At 45.5% G+C, this 27,500-nt stretch overlaps 2 protein-coding genes and 2 pseudogenes across 3 annotated transcripts in view; 1 reads left to right on the forward strand and 3 right to left on the reverse strand.

Annotated features, from left to right (window-relative positions):
- Positions 1–8,352, reverse strand: part of LOC129377024 (ubiquitin carboxyl-terminal hydrolase 11-like) — a 14,912-nt gene extending 6,560 nt beyond the window's left edge. The window contains 17 exon segments of the mRNA XM_055056753.1: positions 383–492; positions 572–662; positions 665–765; positions 929–1,023; positions 1,307–1,390; positions 1,483–1,707; positions 1,774–1,932; positions 2,529–2,680; positions 2,683–2,701; positions 3,056–3,155; positions 3,700–3,761; positions 4,054–4,199; positions 4,667–4,715; positions 4,718–4,786; positions 4,859–4,989; positions 5,069–5,178; positions 8,010–8,352. Coding sequence (XP_054912728.1) covers positions 383–492; positions 572–662; positions 665–765; positions 929–1,023; positions 1,307–1,390; positions 1,483–1,707; positions 1,774–1,932; positions 2,529–2,680; positions 2,683–2,701; positions 3,056–3,155; positions 3,700–3,761; positions 4,054–4,199; positions 4,667–4,715; positions 4,718–4,786; positions 4,859–4,989; positions 5,069–5,178; positions 8,010–8,119 — 1,813 coding nt within the window. The 5' untranslated portion in view covers positions 8,120–8,352.
- A 100-nt stretch (positions 8,353–8,452) lies between these two features.
- Positions 8,453–12,458, forward strand: LOC129377026 (replication factor C subunit 2-like; annotated as a pseudogene).
- A 503-nt stretch (positions 12,459–12,961) lies between these two features.
- Positions 12,962–22,050, reverse strand: LOC129377027 (protein NDRG3-like; annotated as a pseudogene).
- A 2,272-nt stretch (positions 22,051–24,322) lies between these two features.
- Positions 24,323–27,500, reverse strand: part of LOC129377196 (PHD finger protein 20-like) — an 11,710-nt gene continuing 8,532 nt past the window's right edge. Inside the window, exons 15-18 of one of the 2 annotated variants that reach the window (XM_055056988.1) lie at positions 27,327–27,500; positions 27,088–27,250; positions 26,487–26,724; positions 24,323–26,413 (exon numbers count right to left, since the gene is read on the reverse strand). The exon at positions 27,327–27,500 is cut by the window's right edge and continues 22 nt beyond it. In XM_055056988.1, coding sequence (XP_054912963.1) covers positions 26,277–26,413; positions 26,487–26,724; positions 27,088–27,250; positions 27,327–27,500 — 712 coding nt within the window. In that variant the 3' untranslated portion in view covers positions 24,323–26,276. Of the gene's footprint in view, positions 26,414–26,486; positions 26,725–27,078; positions 27,251–27,326 lie in introns of both variants that reach the window. The other variant, XM_055056987.1, reaches the window with a different exon arrangement.

Genomic DNA, 27,500 nt, shown 5'->3' on the forward strand with positions numbered 1-27,500 from the left:
AATTTTATTATTTTGAAAAAAACAAAACATTAAATCTGTTTCCAGCAATAAAAGCTGGATTTAAGTGAGTTTTTATTGAAATACTTTCTGAATTCAGTCAGTTTTAATGAAGCGGTTAAAAGCAGGTTTGGGTTTAACTTGCAGCATCAGGCCCTGGTTACTGTGACAACAGAAAGTTGTCCCTTTGAGCTACACTTCATATTTTTGTTGGACAGTTTTGATTTAAAAGTCGTAGTTTTGTCCTAATTTAATAAATTAGAACATTTCAACCTGAATCTGTTTTAGTCTTCAGATCATTTCAGTTTTATCTCGTATGAAAAGTTATGGACCAGAACGATGACAATCTTCACTCAGAAGCTTTATTAAAAACTGAACGTCCTACCATCACTGATGCCGTTGGTTTGAGTCTTATACAGCTCCTCCTCCTCCTCGTCCTCCTCCTCCTCTTCCTCCTCCAGCTCCTCGGCGGGGTCAGGAGGTCGAACGTAGCGCCTGCAAACAGCCGGACAGATTGAGCTGAGACCTGCAGGGAAACCGGGTCGCCCCCCCGTCTCTGCAGAGTGTCGCTCACGCCAGCCGCTGTAGGAACAGGCCGTAGAGCGCCTCCTGGCTGCAGCTGCCGCGCGGCACGTTGAGCAGCAGCGGGTGTCCGAACAGCGTGTTCCGTACGAGTTGCTGCTGGAGCCGTAGTCCCTGTAGTGGGAGCGCTCCCTCAGGTAGAGCGCCAGCAGCACCGAGTCCTCGTCCTGCTGACTCAGCTCATACCTGCAGGACAAACGGCTGCTGTCAGGAGCCACCATACCGACCAATCACACGACAGATCACACTGACCGATCACACGACTGGCGACCAATCAGTCGACAGCGGGCCGATAGGATGCCTGACGGCTGATTGATTTGCTGAACCGATCCGGTTCTGGTTTACTCACACAAAGATGTCGTCTCGGTCCAGAATGCAGCTGAGGGATTCCTCAGGGTTGTAGATTTTATAGAAACGATGATTAAAGACGTCAGCGACGACCATCTGGAACACAGAGAAGAAACAGGAAGCTTCAGGCTCGGTTCTGTGGAACCGGATCAGAACTCTGAGCTCAGCCTCAGGTTTTCCCACCACCGGACAGACTTTGATATCTTGCATGATAGTTCCATGAAGGCTAATTATGTCTTGTGCACTACGATGTCTGCATTAGAAACTGGCACTAATTGTCTTCCATACAGAATATTTTAACGCCTTCCAGACATTCATCGTTCTGCAGGACGATGAATCTGAACGTCGAGGTGTTTGTTTTGGTCCAGCGGTGTCTGACCTGTGTGGGCGGGACGTTGGTCATGTCCGACAGAGCGGCGCAGAGGTCCGACACTCTTCCTGCTTTGGGGACGACGACCCGGTGCTGCAGAGACAAACGCGGTGAGGGTCTGAGTGTTTCTGCGGCGCAGTGGAGGCGCAGTGGAGGCGCAGTGGAGGCGCAGCACGGCGGCCTACCTGCACCGGTTTGGCGTGGGGGTCCAGGGAGACGAAGAAGACCTCCATGACGCGCTCCTTACTGACAGGAAGTGGGACGCTCAGGTAGCAGAAGGGGTCGAAGGTCACAGACACTTTGTGGCACTCGGGGCAGACCAGTGTGGACTTGAAGAGGCCGTGGAACGTGTCGACGATCACCGAGTCGTTGCGGTGCCGGTGGTTCCGCCATGCCTCCTCCGCCACTTCCTGTGGAGACACAGAGTTCGTTTCCTGGACGTGACACAGGGCGGCGGTTCGGCCGGCGCCTCTTACCCGGTCCGGACGTCCGGCGGCGTCTCGCAGCTCGATGTACTCCTTGTTCTTGACCCGGTTCAGATCCTCATGGAGACCGTCCAGCAGGAAGGACAGCAGCTCCTGGCTGTCGTGCTGCTGGTAGCCCAGGAACTGAGACGCAAAGTGTCCCACCTTGGTCTGCACACACACACACACACACACACACACACACACACACACACACACACACACACACACACACACACACACACACACACACACGCACACACACACACACACACACACGCACACACACACCCACATGCACACACACACACACACATGCACGCACACACACACCCACACATATGACCAGAGTGAGGCAGTGCAGTACTGTGCCTCACCTCTGGGGGCGCTGTATACTGTGAATGCTGAGACACAACAAGCTGCTGAACAGTCAGGAAATTACAGGCAGAACAGAAACAACATTTTCTTTGGCTGAAAGATTTTAGAAAATAAAAGTAAATAAGAAACAAGAACATTTTGTTTACAACAGGATGGAGAAGGAAAGAGAAGCATTTCAATAACTTAAAAAATGTTGATATTATTTTATCTTTCTTGCTATTATATTGTTAGAAGCTTTAATTACTTGCGGCCAAATTTAAAATATAGCTTCGATATTTGATTTTGGATTTGTAAATCCAACTCTGGAGGAGTCTGTGCGTCACCAATCTCACTGCACATCACTGACACACACACACACACACACAGGCGACCCGGGCGGCTGGCGGTACCTTGAAGACGCGCGGCACCACAGAGTAATGGCGGCCAGACCACATCTGCTTGATGATGTCAGCGTAAGCCTCGGCGATCTCACCCTTCATCCCCAGAGGGTTGGTGAAGTTCAGCTCGTCCAGGTAGGAGCTCCGCAGGAAGTACTCCGTCAGGGGGGGGTGTTGCTCAGACACTGCACACAGGAAACGCAGGATCGCCAAAATAAAGGTCGGAATAACTGCTTCACTGGGATCAGAGTTGATGTTTTATTCCAGGATCCATCCAGACATTTACAGAAATCATCCCATAATTTATGGTGCGTGTGTGTGTCTCTGTGTGTGTGTTGTGTGTTTGTGTGTGTGTGTGTGTGTGCGTGTGTGTGTCTCTGTGTGTGTTGTTGTGTATGTTGTGTGTTTGTGTGTGTGTGTGTGTGTGTGTGCGTGCGTGCGTGCGTGTGTGTGTGTGTGTGTGTGCGTGCGTGCGTGCATGCGTGCGTGCGTGCGTGTGTGTGTGTGTGTGCGTGTGCGTGCGTGTGTGTGTGTTAGACCTGCAGGGCGGAGTTCATGAAGCAGGTGTTGCCCAGGTTGGTGAGGCCGCAGACCCCCGGCTGTCCTCGGTACGAGTCCTGCTCCTCTGCAGAGTTTCTCCTGCAGAGACACAAACTTCAGTCTGGATCCAGGGAAACCGATCGATCGAACCTGATGGAGTGAGTTTTAGCTCAGATCCAGTAAATCCTTAAACACATTCCCTGATGTTCTTTCTACTGGAACTGCACCGATTCCTGGCCGATCTTTTAAAGAAAAAACTTCCTGATAAATATTTTTTTTAAATAACTGTTGCCAAATTCTCCAGGAACATCAAAAAAGACGCTATATTTGTCATTCAAGAAGAAAAAATAAAGTTGCCATTTTGGTCTGAAAGGTTAGCAGCAGAGTCAGGAAGTTGTAAACCAGCAAGGTGCAGGTGTGACCAGGTGACCTGAGTTTTAACTCACTGCAGAACGTAAAGGTGGCCGATTCTCAGACCTCTGTGGATCCGTTTCACATCTACGTATCGGCCGATCACTGATCAATCAATCCACTGATCTATCACAATGTGTCTACTTCCTGCAGTTCCTCACAGTTAGGTTTTCTTTCCTGGCTCAAACGAGTTTAATTTGCGTTTCCTCAAACTCTCTGGGTTCATCCTTACATGATCTGAGGTCTGGAGCTGGGCCAGGTACCGTCAGCGTTCCTCGTCTCCATGATGATGGTCTGCACACGCGCACACACACACACACACACACACACGCACACACACTGGTTAACAAGAAAATCTCTGTTGCTTGATCATTTCACACACCATGATGCCTGTGGAGTGGAGATCAATGTGTGTGTGTGTGTGTGTGTGTGTGTGTGTGTGTGTGTGTGTGTGTGTGTGTGTGTGTGTGTGTGTGTGTGTGTGTGTGTGTGTGTGGTGTGTGTGTGTGTGTGTGTGTGTGTGTGTGTGTGTGTGTGTGTGTGTGTGTGTGTGTGTGTGTGTGTGTGTGTGTGTGTGTGTCCTCACCATCCCAGAGCTCAAGCAGGCGTCCAGCACGCTGACCTGGATGTTCCTGAGACGCTCACAGCTGCTGTCGGAGCTTTTCATCCAGAGACGACACTCAGAGCCCGGAGGCACGGAGAAGGCCTGACACACGGCCGCCTGGATGGCGTCTGGACAGACGGACGGACACACACAGAGACACACACACACACACACAAACACACAGAGACACACACACACACACACACACACACAGACAGAGACACACACACACACACACACAGAGACACCCACACACACACACACACACAATTATTGATCAGGATCAGCATCACCAGTTCTACCTGCTGGATGAATATTTATCTGGCACCTGCTGCCTGACAAAGATTTCAGAGGTCAAAGGTCGTAGAGCTGGAAGATCCAGAAACATTTATTATTAATGTCTAATATTGTTCTAATAATGCTGCCATTGATCTGATTTCGGCAGATCAATCAGAACATGAAGTTCTCAGTCTGGTTCTGGACCTGAATCCCCTCCTTAAACTGGGCCTCATGATGAGAAAACACGATGTAATCTTTGACCCCATGCAGACCCTGTGGACGGGTTCTAGCGGATCAGAACCGGTCCTCTACTCACGGATGCTGTCGGTGCGGCTGAACTGGGCGCTGGTCACGTTCTCCATGTTTTGCTGTGGAGACACAGGAAGATCTCCACGGGGTAAACCTCCACCTTCAGGGTGCTGGGCAGGTCCACCACCTGAAGCAGACCCAGACGTCAGACGGGCCCGGACCCAGGACCCCCCGCCTGGAGCGGTTCTGGTGGGCTCACCTTCCGCTCCAGCGCCGGCTGGCCGTCTACCATCCCGTACCACTGCAGCAGCTTGTGCCAGGCGGCGGCCGGAACCAGCATGAAGTCCTCGTTCTCCACCAGCCGCTCCTTCAGGTGGTACGAGTCCAGGTCTGGAAACAGCAGAGACGGGTCATCGGAACCCATCGGAACCCATCGGAACCCATCGGAACCGTACAGGCGTTCACTGACCCTCAAACAGCTCGGTGTTGTCGATCTGGCCCGGGAAGGACGACGAGTTCTGGTCTCCACTCTCCACAAACTCCTTCCACTGCTCGAACCAGCGCCGGTCCACCACATACCTGCAGAACCAAACCGGACCGGTTAGATTTAGGTCTGGACTTTTACAAACTCTTCTCTATTTGGTCAAAAATTTGTTCAGAGCACCATAAGCAACCTGACTTTTCAAAATAAATGTTTCATAATATCGACTTTAAATGTATTTTTACAAATTAAAGAACCTTTTTATTTGAGCTTTTATGTTAAATATATTTTGGAAATTCTGTTTCAAAAAGCAGAGAATAGATTCATAAAAATGCATGTTATGGAAAATAATATTTTTTACAGTAGTAATGCCTTTCTTTATGAAAATGTTATACATATAAAATGCATTAATATTCACAACACTCTTCAGTATTTTTTAACAAAATCTTTCAGAGTAAAGCTGCAGGACTTAACCCTGAACGCCTCACCGTGACGTGTCCAGCACCTTGAACGCCTCACCATGACGAGTCCAGCACCCTGAACGCCTCACCATGACGAGTCCAGCACCCTGAACGCCTCACCATGACGTGTCCAGCACCCTGAACGCCTCACCGTGACGAGTCCAGCACCCTGAACGCCTCACCGTGACGAGTCCAGCACCCTGAACGCCTCACCGTGACGAGTCCAGCACCCTGAACGCCTCACCGTGACGAGTCCAGCACCCTGAACGCCTCACCGCGATGTGTCCAGCACCTGAACGCCTCACTGCGATGTGTCCAGCACCCTGAACGCCTCACCGTGACGTGTCCAGCACCCTGAACGCATCGCGGCGATGCATCCAGCACCCTGAATGCCTCACCGTGACGAGTCCAGGACCCTGAACGCATCAGCACCCTGAACGCATGACTGTAAAGTCAACTGATTCATTTCAGAACTTTTTATTTTTGGTCCTTCTACATGTTAGCTGTGGCTTTTCAACACAACTGGATAAAATCCAAATCTTATTTATTTCCCTTTCTGGAAGAATAAATGTGTTTCTATTCTAGATTTGCAGAGTCCACAGCTTATACATCTATAATAGATTCTCCAGCCTGATCTGTGGATCTGTGCACTGGTTTCTGCTGCAGGTTAATGTTTGTCTTCCTCACATGATCATTAATAAAAAAGAAGAAACTGAAAGCAGCGACGGCTCTCTTCAACTCGTTAGCTTCTGCTGGCCACCATTTTAAATCCTGAATCATCAAATCGTTTCTCTTCCAGATCATTCTCTTTTACGGTTTATCATAAAATCCAATGAAAATGTTTGATAAAACTTTAAATACTGAGATCTGTTCAACAGGATTCAGCCAGATGATTCTAAAACACAGTAGAGAACATTTTCTCCTCATTATTGTGTCATTACTTTGCTTCATAAATCAGAAGCAGGTAAACATCTGAACCAGAGGAAGCTTGACGCCTGGGACGGAAACCGGAGCAGGAGTCAGAGCAGCAGACATTCATGACTTATTAATGGAGAACAGAAAGTAAAACCAGGAGTGGAGAATCCTGCAGCGTCACGGTGCTGCGGCAGCATCCAGAGGGAAAACATGAGGAAAAACTACAGATCTGATCAACAGCAGCAGCAACACGACCTCTGACCTGCATCGGGTTCACACAACACCCTATCACTATAATATTTACATTTGTTTTTGTTTCCTTTCATATTTCAAGGAGATAAAAATAACTTAGTGTTTCTGGAGAACTTGATTCCTGTTTCCAGATTAAAAGCAGAATCTCATCTGGTTTTGGCTCTTTGTTGGTGATTCTGCTTACGTCTCTTTTCTCTTTTGGTCATTTTTTATTAGATTTGTTTTGATTCTCTGCAGTTTTAATTTTAATTCCTGGAACGGAAACTCAGGAGACCAGAAACATTCAGGAACAAAGATTCAGCTCGGAGCTGAAAGTTTGTCTCAACATGACGATCCAAAGAGAGAAGCTGATCAAAAATCTCCCAGAAAGGATGAGAACGTTTACTGGCCGTCATAAAAACAGGAGCAGAAGAAGACAGGCGCCAGCAGTCATATTTGGGTTGAAAACTGAACATCGTTCATGTCTGTTTGGTCACATTCAAAGCTAATATTAACAGCATTTAGCTCCTTTAGCATCATGCTAACTCTTAGAGCTACAAATTAAAGAATAACTGTTGCATTTCTTCATGTCGATTCATCTGATCTGACTGGTTTTAAGTTCAATTTCCAGGCTATACCTTGTAATCATCTTCCAAACTCCTAAATGGGCTCTCAAGACACTTTTACCTTCCACTCAACTTTCCATTAATACATCTAGCCAGAGCATGAAGATTGAAATATTTCACTATGTAAATAATCTGTTTTATACAAGTTTTACTTCTTAACATTAATTTCTTGAAATAAACCGAGTTTGTTTATGACAATCTTATTTATTAAGATTTATTTCTGCTTCACATGATGTCTAGAAATCCATGTTTTTGACTGTTTCATTAAATGGAGAAATTATTTTATTATTTCAAAGGAGAAAACATGAAATAAATCAGAAGATTCCTTCAAGAAAATCGAAACTGAAAATATTCGCGACTATTTCAAGTTCTTTGTGAGATGTGTTGGATCTCTAAGTGAAGCTGGACTTAGCGGAACCAGTCCGGTCCGAACCCAGCTCCGATAAATAAAAACAACCACTTGAAAGTTGTTATGACTTCCCTTTAATTCCTCCTGTTAGCATTAGCGGCTAACACTGCTAACGGTCAGCTAGCTCAGGCTAACAGGAAACGCCGAGCCGTTAAAACCCCCAAACAACCCGAACCGACACCAGAACCACCCCAGAACCAGACAGCTCCTGCTATAGTGATTGTAAATCAGTGGTACCACTGGTGGAGCCTTTCAGAATGACTCCGTGGGTCTGCGCGGACACTCACCAGCTGTCCCCAGCCTGGAGCTCAGTCTCCCGGAGCAGACACTCGATCTCCCGCCGCTGGGTCTCCAGCCCCGGGGGCTCCGCGACCGAACAGCGGCTGTTGGCCGTCATGTCGCGGATCAATCACTCATAAATGTCGGGGCAGAGAGGGGTGTAGAGCACAGCCAGGAAGCGAAAGGCAGTCCCTGCATTGATGAGCCGATAAACTGAGGAACAGCACTCTGTTTGCGGAAGCAGGAACTGGTTGGTCCCAGCGGTCGGTGACGGCTTCCTGAGAGAAACCAGCTGCTGTTCCCTCATCTGACCACAGGCAGGCGCTCAACCGGATCAACAGTAGTCAGTTAATCTGAAGCAGCAGTTAAACAGAAACATTTTATAGGCATTGTAAATGTTTGGTTGCTCAAAATTGAGTGAGTTTTCAACCAGTGTTGAATTTTATGGTGTGTCTAAATAAGATTTAATTTAAATATTCTAATGTTTACGGGTGCAGAAACGTGAGTTTTATTGACTATAGTGTCAATTCGGAGTAAACTCCACTCAGTCCAGCGCGCCGCCTGCTTCGCCCAGTGGGAAATGATGCGAAGCCACTGTCTTTCACTGACTTATCACGAGCTTTTCTTATCCAATCACCTCCTTCGAAAATACCTCCTAGCCAATGAGGTTTTGGTTCCCGTTTCGCGGGCTGACAACCAGACAAGACAACATGGACGTAGAGATGGCAGACAGGGAAAGCGACCAGAAGCCGAGTGGAAGCGGGTAAAGACGGACACCGGCCGGGGAGTCCTCGTCGAAAAGCTCCGGGAGTTCCTACGAGCTGCCCTGGGTGGAGAAGTACCGGCCACTGAAACTGAATGAGATAGTTGGGAACGAGGAGACGGTGAGCCGCCTGGAGGTTTTCGCCAGGGAGGGAAACGTCCCGAACATCATCATAGCAGGTCAGTGTTGAAGCACAGGAGTCAGGATGTGGTCTGCAGGGAAATGTTAGCAGGACAGGAGAAGCATGGAAGGTGCAAGGAAAAAGTGTCAAAACAGGGTTATTGGAGAGCATACACTCAGATTTGTATTTCTAAACTTTATTTCCAGTTGTTATTAATCATTTAGACCTCAGCCTTTAATTTCTAAAAAGGCTGAATTGAAAAGTCTTCAGAATGTGTAATTTTTAAAATTTGATTGTCAGAATAATTAATTGATAATTAAAAATAATCACTTAGGTCACATTGGTGTCAGTCAGGCATCCCTTGTACTTTAACGAGATCACTCAGACATCTGTTCAGCCAACAATTTCAGAACAAAACATCACCAGTCATGCATGGTGGTGGAGGGATGATACTTGGGGCTTGGGTGCTCGTTTATAGTCTTAGGAACTGATCCAGATGTTTTGATGCGGTTCAGGACCTCCAGGGACAGGAAAGACCACCAGCATCCTGTGTTTGGCCCGCACTCTGCTGGGGGCCGCCATGAAGGACGCCGTGTTGGAGCTCAACGCTTCCAACGACAGGTGAGACCCAGCGGTCCAATGTCAGAGAGGCGGGGCTTTAGCGATGCTGTCCCAGGGGGCGGGCTCTAGTGATGCTGTCCCAGGGGGCGGGGCTCTAGTGATGCTGTCACAGGGGGCGGGGCTTTAGTGACGACTGCTGATGGTGGCTTTGCAGGGGCATTGATGTGGTGAGAAACAAGATCAAGATGTTCGCCCAGCAGAAAGTCACGCTGCCCAAAGGTCGACACAAGATCATCATCCTGGATGAAGCAGACAGGTGAGCGGAGGCTGATTCCATGGACACTTCCTGCTTTACTTCCTGTTCTGATGAAGCTGTTCTGCCTCCCGTAGCATGACTGATGGCGCTCAGCAGGCACTCAGGAGGATCATGGAGATCTACTCCAAAACGACTCGTTCGCTCTCGCCTGCAACGCCTCCGACAAAATCATCGAGCCGATCCAGTCGCGCTGTGCTGTGCTACGCTACGCCAAGCTGACGGACGGCCAGGTGCTGGCCCGGCTGCAGGAAGTGGTGGAGCGAGAGCGGCTGGCCGTGTCTGATGACGGGCTCGAGGCCGTAATCTTCACAGCGCAGGGGGACATGCGGCAGGTGAGGGGCGGAGTCAGGAAGTGGTCATGATAGTTCTGGGTCCTTCAGTGTAGTTTAGCTTTGCTTGTTTGGGACCGTTAGCTCGTCCAATTCAGTTAGGATGCAGGAGGCAGGGCTAGGAGGCTGGAGGCGGGGCTAGGGTGCAGGAGGCAGAGCTAGGAGGCTGGGGGCGGGGCTAGGGTGCAGGAGGCGGGGTTAGGAGGCTGGATGCAGGCCTGAAGTTGCTGATGGTTCTGCTTTGGTTCCAGGCGCTGAACAACCTGCAATCCACCCACTCTGGCTTCGGCTACATCAACAGTGAGAACGTGTTCAAAGTGTGCGATGAGCCGCATCCCTTGCTGGTGAAAGGCATGCTGGGACACTGCGTGGCGGGGGATGTGGATGCAGCGTACCGGGTGATGGAGCAGCTGTGGGCGCTGGCTACTCCCCAGAGGACATCATGGGAAACATCTTCAGGGTCTGCAAGACATTCCAGATGGCCGAGTACCTGAAGCTGGAGTTCATCAAGGTGAGGCGCAGGAGGAAACACTGAGCACAATCACCGGTCTGCTGGCGCTGCTTTAACTCTGCTTACTAGGAACTTCACAAGATTTAATTCCCTTCAAATTGTACATTTAAAAGAAGAAAAAAAACAAACACCAGACAGCTAAACTGTAACATTTTTATTTTTTAAAGAACTTAAATAACTTTTATGTCTTTTCTAAAACTTGACATCAAGCTTCTGTTAGAAATACTGCCACCTGCAGGTGGGATTTTTGCTTTGCTTACACTCAACATTTTTGACCATTTCTGCAGAACAGAAAAAATGTACAGTTATGATGAGCACAAAAATTGCTGGAATCTGCTGATTTTGTGAAAACTGGACCTTGTTTGAGGATTTATTGGAGCATTAGAGCGATTTTTTGAAAAAGCTTCCCAGACTGAATGAGGAAGGAAAACCTGTGTTGGCTCTGAATGTTTTCAACTCTGCTGCATAAACAAGAAACTAAAACTGTTCCCACAGTGAAGCTGAAGGGAAAAATACTCAAACTTTAACCCAATCTCTATTAAAGCTGCAATGATGAGACGACAGGCGTACAGAGGCTAACAGATGCAACACATGAATGACCCAAACTCCAAAAACATGAAATAGGAGCAACAGGAAAACTACTGCAGTCTTCCTATAAGACAGAACTCCTCCAGCCCACTAGGGGGAGTCTGTAATATTACAGCTTGAGTAAATCAACCTTATTCCTGGGAGGCTCACTGGGGAAACGTTTATGGGTCTAACTTCCAGCGCTCACCAGAAGTAGCAGCATTTCTTTGTAATTTGTAGGGTTTTGGCTGATCTACATTCATGATAGAAGTTCCATCTCTCTTTTTGGTTACTTTGGTACAATATTTAGTCAAACTTGTTTCCAGACAGCGTCTGCTATGAGAGCTGCTCAGTGTAGAGGATCACGGGGAGCGACAGGAATGGCGTTGAGTTAGCATCAAACTAGTTAGTGTTCACACATATTTTATAGCCTGAAAGCTCAGATGAACGGCGGTTAGCGAGTTGCAAATATGAAAAAAAATTGTTGGTTCCGGTTCATGGCGGAAGTCGCCCCCGTAATCATGCAAAGCCTCATGGGGGATCGGAATAAGGTGGACAGCACAGCTTTTCTTCATCCAGCTTTATGTTGGACGTCTTTATAATTTGTTGGTCGACTCCCCTAGTGGTCTGGAGGACTTGCGTTTTGTGGAGCAAGTTTGCAGTGATTTGCATTTTGCTTCAATTTTTTTGTAGTTGCAGCATTTGTTGTCATTCTGTTTGCACATTTTGGCCTCCGTAGAAGTGAGACTACAGTTTGAACAAAATGTTCTCAAACAGATGGCAATATAAACAAATTATTCATTCAATTAGTTAATAATTGAGTGACAGGAATTAGCTTTAAGTCCTTTTTTTTTCCACATTCTGCAAGTTTATCCTTTTTAATCATTGTTTTTGTTTATTTAAACTGAGAGAAAATGCTGTAAGCCCGTCCGTTTGGACCTGATGTGATCAGGAACCGGTTCTCGTTTCCTCCAGGAGATCGGCTTCACTCACATGCGGGTGGCTGAAGGAGTCAACTCCCTGCTGCAGATGGCCGGCCTGCTGGGAAGACTCTGCAGCAAGACGGCGCCCCCTGCTGCCAGCTGAACAACATGAACCCAACAGATTGCATTCTCACCAGAACCACGATGTGGTTCCTCACCAGAGGACGCTGACAGTTTCTGACCCCTAGCGGTTCTGAAGGGTTGAAAGTTTTCCCACTGTTAGATAATAAACTGTTTGATGTGCAGTCAGGTTTTATCCATAATTCATTTGCTGTTTTTGATGGAAGTGGAGGCAATAAAGTTGTAGGCGGTTTTGATCGGGTCTTTCAGGTTCTGAAATGATCCCGTTCCACATTCTGCTTCAGTCTGGATGGGCCCGGAATGAGGCTGGATCAGGGCCCGTACGGAGCTAAACTGGAGCCAAAATGTTCCTCAAAAATGTCTCTGCAGTGAGCAGGGGAAAAGCGTGATCCATGTACGAAGGCGATGGTTCGAGTCCCTGCCTGTCTGACAACTGTCAAATAAAGGCAACCAGATACGACCAAATAAACCCGGAAAATGCAAACAAATGCTTATCTGAAGAAACACAACTCAAAACTTATTTACAGGTTAATGTTGTTTTTTCTAGTCATTTTATTTTTTTCAGTTTCAATACTTTTTATTTTTAAAAATTATAGTTTTTCAATTTTATAAGGTAAAGTGTTGGCCCCAATTTGTCTCCATATCTTTGCGGCGGGACTCGATCAGCAGCAGCAGAATCGTTCCGTGTTTAAGCAGGTTTGGTTCTGGTTCTGAGCAGCGAGGAGCCGTTGATTTATTTCAGCTTTATTTCATTACAAACCACAGAAACAAACATCCAGCAGGTTTAGAACCAGAGCAACAGGAAACCAGAACCGCAGCAGGACCCGGTTCTGATCTAAAGGATTCCTGTTTACTGAAGAGAATGGACCAGAACCGGGTTCTGGGGCTGTTGGTGTCTTCAGTGGAGCTGAACATCGGGTCCACACAAAGTTCTCATGCTACGACTCGGCATGCCGACAAAAGGACTGCAGAGAATCTGAGGGAAGCGGATCGAGCCGACCCGGCGGTACCAGAATTAAGTTCTGACAAAGCAGATGAAGATGAGTTCTGGTTTCGGGCCAAGCCGTGACTTAGAAGCAGAACCAGTCTGGTTCTGGAGTTGAATTGGACCTCCCCTCAAGCTTTAGTTCATGAATGAGTTTCATGACGTGAAACTCCGTTAAATATTTAACTTCCTGAAGGAGTCGGGTCCGTCAGAACCGAACAGAACCAAATATCAACGACGAGTAAATATCAAAAAGATCGGATCAGAACCACAAGAAAGAGAGAAAAATGTCTGATCCAAGAGAACAAGAACCACAGAACAACAGCATCTAAACTCCACAGAAACGTGTTACCACTGGATAACAGAACCGCACCGGTCCGATGTCCAGCCTGAACTGGACTTTTCAGGAAGAACTCTGACAACTGGAGGAGGAGCAGAACCAGAACCGCAAGGCAGCAACTGCTGTCTGGATGGTCTGGACTTCAGCGGCGCCCCCTGGTGGGTGTCGGTGGCGCTGCGGCGCCGGTCTCAGATCGAGGTCCCACTGGCGGAGCGGCTTCTGGAGCGGATCAGACGGGTCATACCGGCTGCGGGCACTGGGGGAGCAAGGGCAAAGGTCAGAGGTTCCAGCAGCAATATTACAAACAATAAAATAACATCTAATTAATTACATTTAGAGACAGAACCTGCTGTTCAATGTCAGGTCGCTACAAACACACACACACACTCACACACACACACACAAACACTCACTCACACACACACTCTCTATCTCTCTCTATTTGACTGCACCAGATCTGTTAAAAAGTACAGACCAAAAAAATAAATTTAAAAACTAAAATCCCCCCAAATGTTTTCTTTACTAACTCAATAACAAACTGAACTATTTGAATTAAAGTCACCAGATTTTTTATTGATCTATTCAACACCTGATAGCAGCACAATAACAACCTGATTAAATGTAATTAATAATCATCAATAATCCCCAGATCAGTGGACTGATTTCAGCAGAAAGCTTTTGTATGTTAGAAATTTTAGCTGCAGATTCATTTGTCTTGAACATGTGAGGCAGATCAGGATAAAGCCTGTTAATCAGCTGATTGGGAGGCAGATACTCACTGTATCCCATTCCCTGGAGGAAGTACTTGATGGCCTCGGCTAACTTCCCAGGCTGAACAGAAAAATCATTTTGTTTTCATTCAACATTAAAACTGAACCAGGAATTCTGGTGATCATCTGAAACTCACCTGAACCACCTGAGGAAGCCCCCCACAGTCCGCCATCTAGTGGACAGATAAAGAATGACATCATCAGAGTGACCAGCTTTAATCTACTGGTGACGTTTGGTTGATTCACAATGTAAAGGCTGAACTCCCGAACTGTCAGTCACAATCACACTGTGAGAAATCAGCAGATGTGACATTTATATGTTTGTAATAACTATAAATTATCTTAAGACTACCTTCAAAAATGTACAATGTTTATTCAGGTCATTGAACATCACGTTTCACATGCAGAAGGTTGTATTACAATGTCGAAAAAGTGGCGTGTTGACAGGATGTTGGCCATTTTTACAGCGTCCTCAGTCAGAAACCAATGTTTTAATCGGATGTGTGATGAAAGAGGCGTTTTGTGACACTTTTGGCTTTCCGTAGTTTGGAACATAATCTGTAAAACTCAATTTGAAATGAATGCAATTAATAAAACTTGCTCTCAAAGTTTTCTTTGAGAAAAAAATTAAAAGATGAACAAATGCAGGTTCATCTTTTTCATAGCCTCAGTACATTTTTCTCAAAATTGATTTTTTTGATGAAGTTTCTCAAAGTTGAATTTTTGAACATGTCCTTTGCTTGCAAGAATATTGGGACAAATTTCTCTCCATAAACAATTTAGAAAAACTAAAAAGACAACAAAGTGACGAATTTGGATATAACAGATAGTTAATCAATTAATCACATTATAAATTAAAATGAGCTTGATATATTCCATTATTGTGATTAAAAATTTTTAAGGAAAATTTCATAGGCAGAGACATAATAAACTGTTTTATTATGGTTTTTATTTCTTTTTTACTGATTGTTTTGGGTTGTTTTATTTTGGATAAGTAAGCAGTTCCAGTATTTTTTGTTCTTTGAGAGGCGAGCTTGCATTATCATGCCAAGTATCAATATATATTACTTGAACATGTTCTGAACACAATATTTACTGCAATAATTAACAGATGTTGTCATGGTAACAATGCCTGAACAGGTGGTTACCTTCAGCAAGGTGGTCTTGCTGGGATCCAGTCTGGAGTTACAATCCACCTGCACAACAAACAAACAAAACTTCTTAAAATGACAAAAATCCAGAAAAATATGAAGTTTTAAAATAAGAACAGGAAATAAACATAAATACTGCAGACAGACAGATGGCCAATCAGAGAGCTGATGAAGAGGGGGAGACTCACCACGGCGTCCACAAAAGGTGACATGTCTCCGACCACCAGCAGAACGGGACACCTGAGGAACAACCAGCCAATCAGAGCGGCCGACAGGAACCGGGCGACCAGGTGAGTTCAGGTTGGGGCTGGAGTTACCTGAGCGTGACGATGCTGCTTCCAGTGAGACCAGGGACGGGCCGCTCTATCTCCAGGTCAACACGGCTGATGCACACACACACACACATGCACACACACACACACACACACACACACACACACACACACAGAAACACACACACAAACACACACACACACAAACACACACACATGCACACACACACACACACACAGAAACACACACACAGGGCATTAATTGCATAAAATAACTTCTATAAGTTACATGTTTTTACATATTTATTAAAACTGTCACCATGTTTTGACAGTTTTAATATAAAAGTATATCATCCTCATGTACTTGCTCCTAAATGTTCTGATGGTGGAGAAACAAGTTATCATCACAGAAAAACAGTTTATCTGCCAGCATCATGGTGGCCATGCTAACTAGCTTTAGCATTGCTAAGACCAGCCTGCTGGCCCTGATTGGTTGTTTCTAGTTAGCACTGGGATGCAGCAGAGAGGCTTGATTTCTCACAGATCACAGCAAATCAGTACTTCTCTGATTGATTAATCAGGATTAACCGACAGAATTGACAGGAAGTGAGCGGCGGCACCTCACTTCTCGTAGGAGCTGAAGTACAAGGCCAGGTTCTCCTGAGGAATGTCCTGAGAGATGTGAAGTCTCAGCATCTGAATGATGTCCTTGTTCTCCAGTAACTCGTCCTGCTCACACACACACGCACACACACACACACACACGCACGCACGCACACACACACACACACACACGCACACACACACACACACACACACACACACACACACACACACACACACACACACACACACACAGATAAAGTGCTGTCTGGACATGCTGTGGGACATGAGGACGGTGCGGTGTCCCTCACAGAGGTGAAGTGGTGTTCCATGATGTTGTCACCAGGCTGCTGGTCCAGCTGCTCAGCTGCAGGAAACAAAATGGAGGCTCAGTTTGTGTCTCTGCTTCGTTCGATCGCCTGCATCTGGGGAGACGGTTACCTTGGAGACGGCCCAGTTCATCCAGCCTTTGCCACACGTGTCGATGTTGATCAGAATCAAGCCTTCCACCAAGTTGGGCTTGTTCAGCTGAAACAACAACTGGTTTTACTGGGAGCAGTGGGAGGAGTCAGAATGGAACTGAGGATGACTGGGTGCGTCTAATTACAGCCAGCTTGGCGAGGATGTAGGCTCCAGCTCCGACGCCGATACCGATCACACTCTTCACCCTGAAGACACAACCAGGCTCAGAGTGACCTTAGAGTGACCTCTGAGTGACCTTGCCGCAACACTCCCTTCCTGCTCCAGTGGACGAAGGACTTACTGCACTTGGAAAGGACAGGCGGCAGCATGTCGGCCAGCTCTTCCAGGGTGGGGTACTGGTACCTGGACACACACTCAGAGCTAATTAGAGGCCACTTGGTTATGGAGTGTGTGTGTGTGTGTGTGTGTGTGCGTGTGTGTGTGTCTGTGTGTGTGTGTAGGGTTAGGGTTAGTGTGTGTGTGTCTGTGTGTGTGTGTCTGTCTGTGTGTGTGTGTGTGTGTCTGTTGTGCGTGTGTGTGTGTGTGTGTGTGTGTGTGTGTGTGTCTGTGTGTGTAGGGTTAGGGTTAGTGTGTGTGTGTGTGTGTCTGTGTGTGTGTGTGCATGCGCATGGGTGTGTGTGTGCGTGTGTGTGTGCGTGTGTGTGTCTGTCTCTGTGTGTGTGTGTGTCTGTGTGCGTGTGTGTGTGTGTGTGTGTGTGTGTGTGTGTGTGTCTGTGTGTGTGTGTGTGTGTGTGTGTGTGTGGTGTGTGTGTGTGTGGTGTGTGTGCGTGTGTGTGTGTGTGTGTGTGTGTGTGTGTGTGTGTGTGTGTGTGTGTGTGTTACCCAGAGGGGAAGACTGGAGCGTTGTCCTGCTGTCCAGGAGCGTCAACATGCAGCACAGAGAAATGCTGCATCACTTCCTTCATGTCCTCAAAGTTGAACAGAGTGTTGAAGCAAGACTGATCTGCACACAGACAGACAGAGAGATACGAGGACATCGGGACACATCCAGATGTCCTCTGGTCTCCATCTGCAGCGTCCCGTTTACTCACGGTTCAGTCCAACGTCGTGGTAGGTGAGGATTGTGGGTCGGTTGCCCTTGCCAACGTTCCTCATGGTGACGTGCAGCACTCCATGCGCCGTTTCCACGTGGTGTGCCTGGACGACACACAAACTCAGACTTTTATGAAACGCTAACTCTGTGCTGAGTGGTTTGAATCCTTCCACACTAATCAGTTGTGAAGCCGACGGGCTGAACTCACGTTGCTGTTGACGTCCTGGAGGCTGGCCCTATTCTGCAACGACAACACACAGAGCTGGTCATCGCTCTTTATCAGGGCTACCGGGACGATGTCAGCTTCATCACGCCACGTCTGAGCTGTCTAAGCCCCGCCCCTCACCTGTCTTGTGAGCAGAGGTTGACCTCCGTCAGCTGCACGTCGTGAAGCTCCTCCATGATCTCAGTGTTTCACACCAGTCAGCTGGTAGAAAACACCTTAAACGGACAGGAAGGAGAGAATTAAACTAAACATCCATTCATCACCCAGAAAAAGAAACACAGCTGCACAATCATAGCTTGTTTTCAAATGTCAAAGGTCAGTCGTTGATCTGAGGTAAATTACACAGTGGTGCAGCTGTTAGCAGGAAGTCCTGCCAGTGATGGGATAATAACTGAATTGGTTTAATTGCAGCTGTTTGCAGCATCTTTAAATGCGTTTTGCAGCTCAAGTCCTTCGGTCGACTAGAGTTTCAAATGTTTCTGTGACTGAAAGACTCTAAACTGACAGAGAACTAATGAAAGTGAGACTTACATTGAGAATATACACAAACATTCCTAAATCTGGGAACAGTTCATGAAACAATCTCATCTCTGACCCTCTGATTAAAATGTTACAAAACTGGAAGATGGTGGATCCTCCCTGCCCACAGCCGACAAGAACAACACAGACTGAACTCCAGAAACCATCTGATTTTATCGTAAATTGTTGACTCAGGAAAGTCTTTCATCTTGATGCTTGTTACCATGGCTCTACTGGATCAGCACCAGTTTCACTTCAAATTCAAAACCATTTGTAAAAATCCACAAATGTTCCAACACATTTATTTACAAAGAGGGAAATGAAAAACTCTTCAGTCCCGTCATGTTTTTATTGTTTAATAAAATATTCAATAACATCAGATTTACTCAGCCTGAGGTTTCCAGCCAATCTGATGGAAACATGAAGTGTGTGTGTGTGTGTGTGTGTGTGTGTGTGTGTGTGTGTGTGGTGTGTGGTGTGTGTGTGTGTGTGTGTGTGTGTGTGTGTGTGTGTGTGTATGTGTGCGTGTGTGTGTGTGTGTTGGGGTGTGTGTGTCGGGGTGTGTGTGTCTGTGTCAGTGTGGTGTGTGTGTGTGTGTGTGTGTGTCGGGGTGTGTGTGTGTCGGGGTGTGTGTGTGTCGGGGTGTGTGTGTGTGTCAGTGTGTGTGTGTGTGTGTGTGTGTGTGTGTGTGTGTGTCGGGGTGTGTGTGTCTGTGTCAGTGTGTGTGTGTGTGTGTGTGTGTGTGTGTGTGTGTCGGGGTGTGTGTCTGTGTCAGTGTGTGTGTGTGTGTGTGTGTGTGTGTGTGTGGTGTGTGTGTGTGTGTGTGTGTGTGCAGACAGGTTTCAGCAGATTGGGTTTTGGTTAGATAAACTGTGTCCTAAAGGCAACTTGGCTCTGATCTGAAGTCAAACAGAAAGCAGAACATTAAATCAAGCCTCAATCAGCAAGAAGTCAACAGGAACCTGAATAAAGTGTTTCCTGTTTCTTCAATAAAGAAAATCCAATAAGCATAAATACAACGACAGTTCAGAAACAGATATTCAGCTATCTTCTTCCAGACCATAAACTCACATTTTAGGAATACAATGACAGTTAAACACACATCAGCCTCCTTTGATTTTTATCCCAAAATACTTCAGAGTACAGAAACAAAAACAAATCACAATATTAATTCAAATACATAAAGAGAGATCTTTAGTTTAGTAATTAATCAGGTTTGATGATTTTTGTAGACTAATGACTGCAGGAAATTATTTCTGAACCTCCTGGATCTTCTTCCAGTTTCAAGTCATTTATCATGTTTTCAATTTTTCAGTTCAATTCAATTAATTTCCAGATTACTTTATTGAAACCAAAGAGATATTAAATGTTGTTGTGACTATTCAGGTTCTTACAGAGTTATTCTAGATGCTGACAGCTGTAGGCAGGAAGGATCTGATGTAGCAGTCCATGTTACAGTGAATCTGAAGAAGCCTCTGACTGAAGACAGTTGTTGTTCATTTAGCATGGCTGGGTTAAAATGATGAAGAAGAAACAACAGAACTCCACTTTGGTCAGTGTAAAGCTAACGGACAGCCTGACCAGCAGGAGGCAGCGTTCAGCAGGAGAGAAATGCTTAGCATCCTCCTCCACCAGGCTCCACCTGCAGTCCAGAGTGGATCCAGAATCCTGCCTGCATGGCAGAAGTGATTCAGGGTTTATTTCTGCCTGCTGGGGTCTGACTGGGTCCAGTTTCCCTCAGAGGAACCAAACAGCACAAAAACTCAGAACACTAGATGAGGTCCTGAAAAGCTTCCTGTAGATGCAGAAAAGTCTGAACCAATTGGCTGTTCCCACGCCGCCGGCCGGTCGGCTGTTCCCACGCCGCTGATTGGCTGAGTTTGGTTTCATCTGTGCATTATGACCAAACTTCTACACTTTAGCCTCTTGTCCAGAAAGTCGCTGGTCATTCAGTACGCAGGTGTAAATAGATACAGCATATCAGACTGACTGACGATAAGGGATTTAAAGTTGGATGGATTCTTACCCAGAATGCCCTGCACTGGACTCTGCTTCTTACTTCCAGTGTTCACATAATGCATTCGAACCAAACCAGTTCAAACCCAGACCGAGTTTCTGACGAACCGGACCAGAGTTTGTTGCTTTAGTTGGATTAGCATTCACACCTCCTCAACCCAACCGACTTTCTAGGCAAATCATCCGCCATCTTGCCGCTACGCTCTTTCTAGATGTAGTGTGACGCCCCTCATGGTTCTGACTGTCAGTTCCCAAAACGGGCGGCAGACAAGGCTTGTCACCATGACAAATTATACTGGGGAATAAATTGCCCCAGAAATTACAGCAATAAACAATAATATTGTTGTTTTCAGACCATTTTCAAGTTATATAATAGTAATGGCATAATAATGCAACAACATATTCTGAAATATAAGTAAACTTTTAATAAACACTGGGACTGAAAGACAATTAAATAAATAAACGAAACATTAGATAAAAAATAATTATGAAGTCTTGTAAACAAAATTGTCCTTCAAAATAAGAGCTTGCTGAGAAAAAGATAAAATCATGTAAGAAATTATTCAGTTTGTTTTAACTGATCATGTGATTAATTGACTTACTGCTTATGACGAGAGGCCTTCGGTCACTCTCAACAACCCGAACTCGGTTCTGAAACCGACCCGGTTCTGAAACCAACCCAGTTCTAATACGACAGTTTCTCAAAGAATGCCAAACAAAACGGAAAAACATGATGAGATTTGCTTCACTAACTTCAGTCAGAGGCCTCATCAGAACCCCTGAAACAGACTGCTACAGGAGCTCATATGGATAAATTACTCCAGGACTGGTGAGCTGAGGTGATGAAATTCCACAGAAACAGTTTGGAAACTTAAAGCTCTCCAGGTCGCTCCTCCTCCTCTTCGCTCCTGGTGGTGAACAGGCAGAAAGACATGACTCACCTTCCCAACAGGCAGAGAAGCAGAAAGGATGAATGATCGAAATCAGCCTTTACTTTAAACACTCGGTAATTTGGGTCAGCAGCTGCAGATCTGATCGTGAAGCTGAGCTGTCCGCCCACATTACAGCCACAATCTGATGGTAACCTCGGGAGCCTTAGCAACAGTTACCATGGGAGACCACATCCCCTGCCCGCGCGCGCGCACGCGCACACACACACACACACACACACACACACACCACACACACACACACACACACACACACACAACACACACCTGTAATCCGTAACAACGACATCATGTAGGCGAGCTCCATCAGAACCGAGCCGAACCGAACCGTTCCCCAAACGGAACCCTTGAGTTAGTGCTTGGCAGGAGCAACGCTCCCATTGGTCAGTTAGCAGCTTTAACTAGCTTGCCAGTCGTCACCAGGCAACCAGTCCCCAGTTAACGGACTCTAATGGAGTGTTTTTCCCGCTCACCGTCAGTCGGGTCCCTGAAGCGGGTCGGTTGGCGGTTCAGTCCGTTCGGCAGCAGGTAACCGTTGGTAACCAGCAGTTTGTTCACCGGGTCGCGAGGAGGGTTCTGTGTCTGGCCGTTCTGCCGCACGCGGACAGCCCGGGGCGGAGCTACGTCACAAATCTAAACACGGGGGCGGGGCCAGAGGGGGCGGGGCCAGAAGGGGCGGGGCCTCGATGTTTACTTTAGGGACAGAAAACAACAAGTATGATTCATGCCAGCCCAGTGAATATTCCCCAGAAACCCACATAAATAAAAGGTGATTCTGGTTATGTGTCATAAAAAAAAATCAGCTTGTCATGTGGGACTCAAATAATAATTTTGAGATTTAATAATAATAATAATAATGCTTTTTATATGTCAGCACTTATCTTGACTTACAAGATCTTTGCTCTCAGTTGAATATACATTTATTTACCTACATTTACTTTTAACACCTATTTGAATTTTTTCCTATGTTTACTTGTACTGATTTGATCTTATTTAGTCAATTCACATTATACACTGAAATATTAAATACATTGGATTTAACAAAAGGCTCATTTCCATGATACAAACAGCACACACAAAAAAATATTAATCACATTCACAAACAGATCATATGCATTGCTTCCATTTATCAAATTATTTTTATTTCCCTTTATAACAAAATAAATGAAATAAAATGAAGAGAAATGGATGCATGAAACACAAAACAAAAACAACAGCTATAAACGAGTATATTGAGGTTTTTGTTTGTCTTTTACAGACAAAGCAGCATTTTCTCTGTAAAATGATCTTTGTGATTTTATAAATTATTTATATTGTTCTGGTAAACAGTTCCTTCTTGAATGCAATTAAACAAGAGGCAGTTCACTGTGAAAACTGTTATGTATTGCATTGTGCATATCCTCCACAAAGTTTTAATCACTTGACATTAAAGAAATGACCAGGATTCACTTTTATATTTCAACAATTTTTCAGCAACTTGGAGCTTTATGTTTAGATGGATTTTTTTTTGTGTAATAAATCTTCTTAATACACTTCCTCCATCCCATGAACGTACATTTTCACTGATATGAAAAAAATAAGTGAAAATGAGTAAAGATTACTTATTGTTTTGATATCTTAGCTAAAATGTTGAGAAACAAAGTCATAATTAAATGTACAACAGTTTGAATGGACTTCTGTTCATGTTAGTTTATATCTCAGCTCTTCCTGTAGATGGTTCTGTTTGGGAGTGAGCAACACCTTAAACATCGCGCCTGCTCTCTTCCAGGCAGAACATATTTAGATCGTCGCTCAGGAGGAAAACACACAGTGGGACCATCTGCTGTACGGACAGTAACTCTATAATTATCGCTCACACAACAAACAGCAGGACTTTCAGAAACGTTACAGCGTCCTTTAATTCTGCTTAATATTCCTCCAGACAGAAAATCTCTTTGTAAAAATAAAAATTGTGTCTTTCTTATTTAGTTTCTCTACAAATTTGCTTTGAGATCAGTTGGATAATTTGAGGTAAAGTTCATAAATATTTCATCTTTTCCCAATATGTAATGTGTTTGCTGATGTAAATATTTAAATGGAGACTATAAGTCAGCAATCTACTCTGCAGTAAAAATGTTCTCAAAATGTTTTGTTTAAAGCAGACGTGTAACAATTTGTTAAAATGAGGCATAAAGTAACTGAACTTCAGTCAGAAACTGGTTCAAATTTATCAAACCTTTAATTTAAACGAGTAAAATTACTGACATAATTTTGTTACAATGGAAAATATGAAGTATAGTACAAGACATCTGTCTTTTTATAACTAGGCTTTTCTAGCAAGTAGAACCAAGTATGTCAGGAGATTTTACTGAAAAAAAAACTTTTTCCAAATTTATTATGTTTTAACAACAGAATAAATTTCTTTAACTGAGCCCAAACAAATTATCTCCTTTTCTTTACTGCAGCAAACATACAAAATCTTTTCAAAAACAACAACAAGATGCTTCTTCTCTACAAGAAGCATAAAAATTGTGATGCTTCACATGACAAAACGTTTGGACACCCTGTTGTTGCATGACAAGATAAAAACAAACCTTTGAATAAACTGAAGGTGTAAAAGCTAAACTTTGCAGGAACTTTTTATAAACCTTCGGTGAATGTAGCTAAACGTGGTCACTGCCAAATAATGATCTTTTACAAAACAATGTTTCTGAATTATGTTCATGGTTGAGAAAAAATCCAGACATAAAACTTGCAGCAGGTTATGTTTCAACATTTTTATTCAACAGAAGAATCTCTGAAAAACAAAAACCTTCAGCCTGAAACTAAATGAACAGCGAAGCTTCGACGGGTTAATGAGGAACATCTAGAGCTGGACGTCTAAACTACTGACAGGAAACAGAAGCTCTGAAGACGTCGCCATCGGATCAAAACCAGCGAATAGAACAAAGTGTTGGATACATTTTACTGCTTTACTTTCAGGAAAAAAATCTACTTTCCTCTGAAAAACGGTCCATCCGTCTCTCTATCAAAATAAATCTACAGGTTTGTACAGTTTCTTATACAAGCGTAAAAACATTCAGATTAACATTTGTACATTTCCAAGCCATGGTGTGAAGAAGCTCTGAACTGAAACGAAGCAGCTCTTTTGGCTCAGTAAAAAAAAAAATAAAATGTTGAAACGGTGAGAAAGAAAACTGATTCTGCTTGTATGCAGAGGGAAGCTCATAAAGCACCGATGCAAAAATAAAACTAAAGAAAAACAGAATCTAAGATCTGGGAGCTTTTAGGAGCTGATTTTACACGTTGTCTTCATTAAAACAGCTAATATTTAAGTGGATATGACAAAACTTAAGCTGTATGTACATAGAAACAGGTTTTAGTTGGAACCAGACATTCCTGCCGGATCTGCTGCACAAACGCATTAAAGGCCAAATCGTCAATTTCATTCAGCTTCTGTGAAGTTAAATATCTGGAGTTCAGCAGATGAATCATCCAAACGTGAATCAAGTTTCACTCAGATTAATATTTGTCATTTGGCTGCCAGGATTTTATTGTTTCAGGTTTCAGCCTTTTGACCAGAAACTTAATTTAGAGCTTTTCCGAACTATGATGGCCGATAGATGGAGCTGCTGCTGCAGGCGTTTCCGTTGCCTCAGACGATGATGTCCTGGATCATCATCCATCATCTGATCCAGAAGATCAGGCGGGTAACAGAACCGCAGCAGAACCAGAACCTCCACAGTGCTAACTCTAATAAAGCTGGAACAATCAGGGACTGGAAGTAAAACAGCAGCTTTTCAGAGGAAACTTCAGGAAGTCTGCAGAACTGTTGAACCAGACCCGACCAATGGATCACAGAGGAGATCCGAGACCAAAAGGGTTGGATCAATTCTGCTGTCATCACATATCAGACGGAACGATTGAGCTCAGATGATCCTACATCTGTCCTCCAGTGGAACCGAGCCAGAATCTCAGAAATAAATCTGTCCTGATCCATCAGGAGTTTAATCTGGTTTATTCTACAAAACATCTCAATTAAACTGACGTCAAAGCTGTGCGCCGAGCCGCCCCGCTCATCCCGGACCTGTGGGACCTGAGGGACCAGAGAGACCTGGGACCAGAGACCAGAGAGACCAGTGGGACCAGAGAGACCAGTGGGACCAGTGGGTCAGTGGCTGTGGCTCGTTTGTTTACTGGTAAGCCAGTAAACACACAGTGGGACCATCTGCTGATTCTGGCCCAGATCTGCTGAGCCCAGTTCTTATTCAAAACAGCCGTTAAAACATAAACCTAAAACCATAGAAGAAGAAAGGAGGCGCCCCCTGCAGGCACTCCCAGGTATTCTGCAGACATCTGTTTACAGCTGAACAAATGAAGCTTCTGGGGATGAAAATGAAACTCTGCTGCTGGGAAGAAAAAAAAAAACTTTGTGGTTCCAACAAACTTTAAAACTCATCATTGTGTTTTTTTCTTTTAAGATTACAAAACAGAAAAAAATACAGTTGGTATTAACATTAGTGCAATTACAAAATCTGAGTTATAAAATGATCTGTGTTCATGTTCGGAGGTGCGTCTGTAACCGGAGCAGCCAGCCAATCAGAGGACAGGTCATGGAGGTCAGCTCTGGGTTTAGTCTCTTTTTACAAAAAAGTTCTTCCAGCAGAACCGACTCACAGAGCGTTACGTTTCCACTCGCCTGCGGCTGTCGGTCGCTCAGTGGCAGACCGCCAGGCGCCGCACCGTACACAGGTCGCTCAGCAGGCGCCTGATTCGCTGCTTCAGCTGCGGGAGGCGGGACAAAGGATCCGGAGGCTCCAGCTCCCCAGAGTGATCCAGCCAAGACTCCAGAACTGCAGGGAGAACAAGAACGTTTTCTCAGTCTCCTCATCCATTCAAAAGCTGTCCTGTATCTGTGCGTCTTACCGTCCAGCTCTCGCTCGATCAGGTCCATCCTGGCGGTGATCTGGTGATGCAGCGCCTCCACGTGCTCCAGCAGGTTGAGCCGACACTGAGCCACAGACACGGCGGCCTGTCTGTGGGCGTGGCCGGCGTCCTCCGAGTGGCTCTCCGGCTTGATGCTGAAGAAGAAGCGAGCGTCTGAGTGGCACACGGCGTTGGCGTCCATGATGCTCAGAGAAGGTTGTTTCCTCAGATCTTCAGGCTTCAAACAGAAACAACAATTAGAACCGAAGATTCTTTACTGGGATTTCAGGTTGGTTTTAAAAATGTCACAATAAAATGATCAATCAGCTGAAGTCTGCTCGTTTTCCTCTTCTGACTTGGCCAAAATCTAATTGGATGGAGAATCAATCTTAATGTCTTGCTGCAGGTTATGAGCTGGATTTAGATTTGGACTTTGACTAGGCCACTCCAAGCCTTAGGTGGTTTAATAAAGAATCTGCAGAATGTTATTTTTCATCTCCTCTGTTGATCTGTCTCAGAAAACGTGAAGAACTTAAAGGGGAGTGACTCCGTCTGCAGGCGCCTCAGAGTGTGAAGTTTATTTCAGACTGACCTCTCCTACCTTTTCCTCAGCCACTTCCCATGATGCCTCTGGCTTCTGGTAGCAGTGCTCGCTGCTGACGTAGCAGATGGGCGGCTCGTCCTGCTGGCCGGACGTCAGGCTCAGAGCCTCCTCCTGTCGCCATGGCGATCTCCACAGCTGCAGGTCGGGGTGGGACGGAGCGCTGCGCAGACCGAGACAGGGACGCTGAGTTTCTGTACATGTGCGCCTCCTGGTGGTGGGCTGACTGCTCTACTCACTGCAGCAGGCTGATCTTGAGCTGCAGGCCGCTCAGGACCTGGTGCAGGCTGTGCGTCTGGGCCAGCAGGTGGCTGGTGTGGGAGATCTTGGAGGCGTTGATCTCTGAGTAGTTCTCCTTCACGCAGGACAGGCCGAACATGTGACCCGAGATCAGCAAATCAGGTTCAGACAGG

The sequence above is a fragment of the Poeciliopsis prolifica genome, unplaced genomic scaffold (genome assembly GCF_027474105.1).
Source record: "Poeciliopsis prolifica strain line A6 unplaced genomic scaffold, Auburn_PproV2 SCAFFOLD046, whole genome shotgun sequence".
Taxonomy (NCBI): domain Eukaryota; kingdom Metazoa; phylum Chordata; class Actinopteri; order Cyprinodontiformes; family Poeciliidae; genus Poeciliopsis; species Poeciliopsis prolifica.